The following is an 8,306-nucleotide window of genomic DNA, read 5'->3' as shown; positions in this document are numbered from 1 at the left end:
ATTATTATTAATGGATAAGAATTCCCACTGAGTCAATAAATTTAATTATTGGTTCAGCTTTACAGTGAAAACGTATTTTTTAAGCAATTAAACCCACTATATACAACTGTTCTATTACCCAAATGAATAAGTCTCAAGTTTAAGAAAATTTCCATTCCAAATATCACAACATCCTCACTCGTAAAACAAATACACAAAACAAAAACAGAGCAAATCAATCCAAAAACGCATCCTAGTTTAATGTTAACCCTACTTGCCCGAAGATGATCTGCTCTTTTGGGGTGAAATGTAGCAGTTTTAGTTCCTTTAAAAAAATATTTCTACTGTAAAGCTAATCACAACATTAAACTGTTTAATAAAGGAGCCTCAAGGACCGAGCGAAAGCTTACTGTACCTCAAGATGTAGACGGGTTTTTTTAATAGGGGCTTGGACCCAAGTCTTTTGGGTCACACTAGCAGTAACTGATGAAATTAATATCATTGGATAAACACCAATCTGATCATGCAATACAGGAGGTTTAGATGGTTTTATCTGTGTTTATTCAGCAATGCTCACGATGAAAAGAAGACAGAAGATGTCAGGAACACAGCATGAGAACTTAATGAGTCCTTTAATAATGATGATAAAATTGTTACGACTTACTTGCACAGTGATAAGGATAATAATCAATCACTAATTTTTGAAGAGAGATCTGAAGAGCACCACCATTCTTTAGGTTTTCACATCCTGATCGTCCTGTAAAATAAACAAATGTAGTATATCTTGTCTGCTTATATCACAGAGTCCTGTAATAAACTGAAACAAGATAACATCAAAAAATAAAAGATTCAAACTCTTTCACCTACATATTGATGAATGTCTTTTATTCTAGTACTCTGTGTTAAATGCATTTTAGTTAGAATATAAAATACAAGTATTACCCTTTGGATCCAAGTCATCACACAAGTGGAGTTCGATCATTCCTGAATAGAGATGACAGGATGTCTCGATCACATCGTAGTGATTAAAGAGGCGTGTCAACGGTGTGACCGCTTGGCTTACATCAGCTTTTGGTTTCACTGTGTACTGAGACTGAGCCTGGCTCTGAAGCACAGCATCACTTTGGGACTAGGTCAAAAATGTCATGAACGTTCAGTAGGCGAGAGAGAGAGAGTAACTCATCTAAAGTACCACGTTAAGGGTTTTAGAAAGAAGGGATAATTTAAAATGAATTTATACAGAATAGAACTAACATTATAAATGTTGATATTCAGTTGCTTACAAATGTATGGCACCTTCTGATTGGATCAAGCTATACATAGTTTAATGGCATATATCATACAATCCACCAACGGTACACAATGTTGCAACTTAAGCTAAACAATGCCCAGACAACCAATAAGTAGACAAAATGATCTTGGTAAGCAAAGGAACACAACACTTCAGATTTTTTAATTATAAATTTTATTTTTCTGAATTCTATATAAAAGTTCCAAATAAAAAAAGATCCCAAGTATTTCCAGATTGGTAAATTGTTAAATGAAATTACAGAATATTTCCCAATTTCAATAATATTTGAGAACACAGTGTATAACAAATTTCAAAATCAATTAATACAGAAAATTTGCCATCAAGTACATTTTTGAAACTCCGATGTCTAGGTAAAATCTAATTCACTTACTTAGATAAAATAATGACATTTTTTTAAATATATCTACTTCAATATTAGTGTGAATAAAAGTGATTAAATAAATCTATTCAAATGATCAAACCATAAAACAAATACAGTTAACTGAAATCAAAATTTTGAAATGTATATCACCTTTTAATGGTACCCTACATGTAGATCTGTTTTAGAAAACTGTATTTTTATAATTTTATTTATCTTACAAATTTGTACAAAGCTAAACAAACACTCTCTGCACTAGTCACTAGTCATCTTTTAAGTTTGACATTAAGATTAGACTGGGAGGCGGCTAGTCAACAGTGCTCACGGCCAGCTATTCGATCGAGCAATGAGACTTGACCATCACTTATAATGTTTTCACGGCCACAAAGTGTCAAGCAATGAGACACAAACCATGAACCTTAGTCAACACCACCCACTGACAAATGTTGGGATTTTCTACTCGAATAGTGAAATTTGACTTTTACCAATGCACCTGTGACCCCAAAGTTTGGGGCATATTTTTGTGGCAATGGGATGTGAACCACAGATACTCAAATTCACGGTCTGGCACATTTTCGGAGAGCATCTTATACGTATCCCATAACAGCATGGTAAAATAACTAACTAGGAAAGACATTAAGTATACTTTTCACACGAACATGACTTACTGCCAACTTCTGCACAGCCTTTAGTTTTTGAGCCCTCTGGGTTGCACGTTGGACTAGGTCTTTTAGCGACTGCATGAAGTGTAGGGCAGCAATTAATTGAGCATCAGTAAGAACCCACAACAAGTCATCCAGTATCATAACTAGCCTTGTTCCTATAATGCTGCAGTCTGTAAGGATTGAAAGAAAACTTGAATATCCAGATAAGTTTGTGACACAAAAAGAACTGTTAACTACACAGCATCCGATTCTTTACAGATGGTTTTACTTGTGCTTTCAACATCACAAAACCTTTTTTTCCAGCAACAATCAATAGCTGATCTTTGTAATAAAAAAACAATTATAAACAGTTCTATTTTACACATTTATCTTAGATTTTGTTTCTAATACCTGATGTCTTATCAAAGTCTCTAAATTCAGCAAAGCACCTAGTGGTATTTTGATGAAATACACTTTTTAAACAGAATATAAAATATTTGCATTTATCTAATACATTATGTCATTTAAAAACATTACAACTCCTGAATTGAAAAGAAACTAAAAAAGTAATTATATGGCAAAAAGAAAAACTGTTCAGTTAGTTAGATCCACCACTGATTGTGTTAGGTCAGTTATTATGAAATGAGAATACACTTTCAATTAGTTAGATCCACCTCTGATTGTGTTAGGTCAGTTATTATGAAATGAGAATACACTTTCAATTAGTTAGATCCACCTCTGATTGTGTTAGGTCAGTTATTATGAAATGAGAATACACTAAAAATGTTGCAAGCCAGAAAGTTGGCAAATAAACAGTATCCTAAAGTTTATAGTAAATTTTGATTATTAAAAGAAATCAAGATTACATTTTAAACAGATGTAGTTCTAACTGATGTCTGTAGCTTAAGTAAACAAAATTGTTTCTTTGTGCCAAAAAAAATCTTAACTTCTGAACATTCTTGTATAGGTCTTTGATATTAAAAATTACGACCACATCCATGTAATGATTGCACTTTTAAAATGTTGTATAAAATGTTTTAAGGTACTAGGTTTCTTTGTATATTGTTCCTTTTGGGATAAATATACATCTGTACCATAAGCAAGAATGGTGATAAGTGAAGCAGGCAGTGAATAAGCATATGTAATTATCACGGGCAATCTTAGTCATTCTGGAGCCCCGGGCAGAATTCAGTAAATGAGGCCCCACAATAAGAAAACTCAGGGCTGGCTCAATTAGTTGCGGGTGGCTTGAGGAGCAAAAGAAGCAAGTTTGAAAGAAACGAGTCACTTGCTCAGCACATTTATGCTTTCCAAGTTCAATATTGCTTTAAAATTGCCATAAAAATCATTTTTTAACCTCTCATTGTATACAATAAAGTAATGTAAAGTATGAATGCTACACATGAGAATAAGAATGGCATATCAACGAAAAGTTTATTAAAAAATAGAGTAAACATATTCAGTTTGTATGAAAATACTGTGATTTTCTTGAAACTAAAATTTGGAAGCTTGCAAAATAAACTAAGAGAAGAACACATCAATGTTACTGGTAGATTAGAAAAAATTTCTCCAATTCAAATATTAAAAAATAAAGTAAGAGCTTAGAGTAAAATGACGAGAATGATATAATTACCATAGGCAGTCTTACCTATTGGCAAACTGGGCAATTGTGCAGGGCCCCACGTATAGAAGGGCCCCCTGATACTATGCCTTTGAATCTAGTTCTGTGAATGTAGTACGTGTTATCTCATACTCGTATTTCATGTACTTAGCAAAAGATTCTGGTTTTAGTACAACATGCACTGACTACCTAAAAACTGTTAGGAGAATAAAGTGTACACATTCTTTTTTTATTTTCATAAGTGACTTATTAAATTTGAAGAGATCTTTGGAGTAAAAATTAAAATCTACTAATTTTCAGGAGTATTTTTCAAGTTTCTATTAATTCTACTACGAGTCATTGATGTCAAAAAAATAGGTGCACATTATTAATGGTTGATTTTTTAGCCGCGGCATAGTGGCTCATAGAATGGCTCCGAGTTTTTTTAAAGTACAAACTTTAAGCTCATAGCTCCATCTTTTAACCGATTTGAGATCTAATTACACACGTGGCTATTGAGGATTCCCTCTTGTTTATTTAAAAAAAAAAAATTAACATCCATAATAGAAATTGGTAGAAAAAATTTGCTTTTGTGTTATTTAATTAAGAAATTCAGTTTCTTTGTTTCTTGTTAAACACAAAGCTACACAATGGGTTATTTGTGCTGTGCCCATCATGAATACCAAAACCTAATTTTTAGTATTATGAACCCTTAGACTTAGCACTGAGCCACTGGAAGGCTAGGTGAAACTTACAGCAAAATTCATTGATATATCCATACATAAAGTTTAAAATCACAGTGGTAATAAAACAACACACTAAAACTATTTTACCGTTAAGTTTCTTTTTGACGGTAATTCTGCAACAAGCCTGGTTAGTGATTAGTCGAAGTGGAGTTAACGTAACATTTGGATGTCCCAAAAGTGCAGTATTTCCAACAGCTTTTGCTTCTATTCGAAGGACTTGCCATTCTATTTGTTTGAAAAGCAGAATTTCTCTCTTCTCAGGATGCTTGATGCGTGTGAGTCGGAGGTCTTCTTTCTTCCAGCTAGGGGTTCTACTTTCTACTAGAAGTCGGGAAATCTTACATAAGGAAAATTTTAAATATTTTGGCTGTGGGTATAGGTAATAAGCAAACAGAGTAATGTATATAAATATCACAAAGAATACCGAAACAAATACTTCAATATCACGTAAAAGACATAATATACGTGTTCTGTACTTTAAGATACCTTTTCACATTCGTGATATTTGGAAAATATTTAACACAAAAATATAAAACCATATAATCCAAGCACTTTCAAAATGTGGATATTTCCTCACCAGGGGAAAAATTTTGCCCCTGATGAAGAAAGGTCCACCATTTGAAAGTGCTCGGGTTCTAGGGTTTAGTATTTTTCTTTTAACATACTACATCATAAGTAACATTTATACACGTTTATTTCTTTTTTTTTGGCTAGAAAAAGAGAGATACATATATACATCTTTAAAATGATCAAACTGAGATGTTTACTCTCAAAAACACCCCAAGCTTATAATTATCTACACTACTCATACAATGTAGAATTCATCATAAATAAACATCACAATTATCTCAGTCAATATTATGTACCTAGAACACTAAGAATACAAGGTAACTATCAAATATTTTAATTTTTTAAAATATTGTAAAGTGACAACTTTGGACTTTTCATGCAAAATTAATACCAAAGAAAAACATATGCTACATTAATCAAGACATGTTAAAGCCTGCAATTTCACATGTAGTTAACCCGAACTGTCAAACATGAGAAAAGTGTGCAAGTAGTCATATTCAGTGCCTATAGGTACCAGGACGAATATAGCTAACCTGAACTGTCAAACATGAGAAAAGTGTGCAGGTAGTCATATACAGTACCTATAGGTACCAGGACAAATATAGTTAACCTAAACTGTCAAACATGAGAAAAGTGTGCAGGTAGTCATATACAGTACCTATAGGTACCAGGACAAATATAGTTAACCGGAACTGTGAAACATGAGAAAAGTGTGCAGGTAGTCATATACAGTACCTATAGGTACCAGGACGAATATAGTTAACCCAAACTGTCAAACATGAGAAAAGTGTGCAGGTAGTCATATACAGTACCTACAGGTACAAGGACGAATATAGTTAACCCAAACTGTCAAACACGAGAAAAGTGTGCAGGTAGTCATATACAGTACCTATAGGTACCAGGACGAATATAGTTAACCGGAACTGTGAAACATGAGAAAAGTGTGCAGGTAGTCATATACAGTACCTATAGGTACCAGGATGACAAGGTTTAGGTATAATAATTTCAACTTTGAATTTATTAATAAACAAATTAAGAGTTTTCAATTCATAAACCTGGAACATTACAAGCTGCTTTCTTCCAATAAATAAAATACTGTAAAAGGTTTTATATATAAATAGAATACTATAAAGGCTTTCTTGAGAGAGTGTGTGTGTGTGTGTATATATACACAAGATACTTTAACTGCTTTCTTAGGAGGATATTTATAAGTACTATAAAAACTTTCTTCAGAGGATATAAATAAAAATATATGTACATAAAAAAATATATTTGTTTTAAATTGTACATATATAACTAATGTTAAAGCTATATTTAAAAAAAAGACACCTGAAACGATGCTTGAAATGCAGGAGACCTGAAAGTGATGATGACAGAGTTCACAGTCACAGACATACCATCAATTACACGATCAGAAAATCCATATTTTCCACCAGAGCTGCAATAAATTAGAGGTAAACAAGTTCAAGGTCTAACATGTATGGAAAAAAAAAGAAAATGTGACTGCACGAACTGAAATGTACATGATTACATTATTATAAATAGATAAATAAACATCATTCAAGTGTAATTGAAAGTGTTATTTCTACGGCATTATCAACAATGAACAGTTTTTAATTTCAAGCCAGTTGCCTTAACTATTGTCAGAAGTTCAAATAGGTGGAAAAAAAAGTTGGCAACAGTTGCTTTCTGTTTAGTCAGCAGTTCAAAATTAGTGTCATTGGCAGATAGCCTTAGTAGCTTTGCCGTAAAAAAGACAGGGCAAGAAAGTTTGGTAGCAATGGGAATTGAACATCAAATCATGTGCTCACCCCCTCACTAATCACCACAGCTGAAGATATTTGAAGTAAAAAACAACAACAACTAATAAGGTTAAAATTAGGCAGAGCACAGATAGACCATTACATAGCTTTGTGCTTAACAACAAACAAACATAATAGTACTTGGATAGTCGGAATATTCAAAAACAGTAACAACTGGAAACCCTAATTTTCATTAGTTTCATGACAATAATATAATTGTAATTTCTATTAATCGATTGTTGTAATAATCAAAAATAATATTCAGAAACATTAACATTGATGATTAATCAATTAGCTTATGTGACATTAATTAATGAAATAGTATTCACAGGTAATCAATTATATTAAAACTTGTTAAATCACCCAGCTACAATAGCCAAGTTGTTTTTCTTACAAGCTGGTATTACATTGATTTTCTCCCTCTTTCAACAAAATTGGTTATTACAAAAGAAATGTGTATCAGATATTTTGAGGATCAACGAATGCTGTCCAGAACATACAATGCTAGCAACAGCTTCAGTTAGAAATGTGCTGATTGAGATTCAAGAAAAGCAAACTAAACTGTTTCCGTGACTATTGTTAAAACACTCTGTATTGTGTCAAGCTTTCCTAAATAAAAACAGCAATTTTGAATGTGCTTTTGGTGAAATTGTGTTCCACTATACAAGTATAGGATTTTTCCTTACATGTAGGTTACAGTGGCTGAAGCCCATGTATGTTCCACTAAATGAAGCACTAAGCTCACACACAACATACAAAGTTTAAGGCTTCAATTTAAGAGATCCTACATAAAACCATCGAGTAAACATATCATTCAATAAGTGAGAAAAGTAACAGAAATATACATCAAAGTGAAATTATATTCGTGAATTTTATTAGTTAAGATTAAAACTAAGAATTATCGACACTCTTATTCTGGCATTTTAACATTTAATGATTACTATTCATGTTTAAAAAAATCAGCAGTCATTTTAATAATGCAATACCATATTCACATTTATTTGCTTTTCAAACTTGAAGGTATTCCAGACTCTGAAAGTTATTATTAATATTAACATATTATACTTACGAAGATATGACATTATGATAATACATACAATAATGTTTTACTTAAATATAACATGGTATTAAAACATATGCATAATGTTTAATTAAACTTAATTGTAGGCAGGTGTAAATTCCCAACACCATTAAAACTCAATTAGCTTACAACTCAGACTGTACCAGAAAATTACTGACTTATTACTGTAATCTATCCCCAGTATCTGACACTAGGAGTAACTGTTAATAGCTGT

At 32.3% G+C, this 8,306-nt stretch overlaps 1 protein-coding gene across 1 annotated transcript in view; it reads right to left on the bottom strand.

The window, feature by feature from the left end:
- The window catches only part of LOC106468882 (UHRF1-binding protein 1-like), a 46,123-nt gene that overhangs the window by 23,644 nt on the left and 14,173 nt on the right, over positions 1 to 8,306 (bottom strand). Inside the window, exons 2-6 of the mRNA XM_022397248.1 lie at positions 6,539 to 6,647; positions 4,727 to 4,976; positions 2,318 to 2,484; positions 922 to 1,108; positions 644 to 736 (exon numbers count right to left, since the gene is read on the bottom strand). Coding sequence (XP_022252956.1) covers positions 644 to 736; positions 922 to 1,108; positions 2,318 to 2,484; positions 4,727 to 4,976; positions 6,539 to 6,647 — 806 coding nt within the window. The remainder of the gene's footprint in view (positions 1 to 643; positions 737 to 921; positions 1,109 to 2,317; positions 2,485 to 4,726; positions 4,977 to 6,538; positions 6,648 to 8,306) is intronic.

The sequence above is a fragment of the Limulus polyphemus genome, unplaced genomic scaffold (genome assembly GCF_000517525.1).
Source record: "Limulus polyphemus unplaced genomic scaffold, Limulus_polyphemus-2.1.2 Scaffold3203, whole genome shotgun sequence".
Taxonomy (NCBI): Eukaryota; Metazoa; Arthropoda; class Merostomata; order Xiphosura; family Limulidae; genus Limulus; species Limulus polyphemus.
This window is presented reverse-complemented; position numbering and strand designations above follow the sequence as displayed.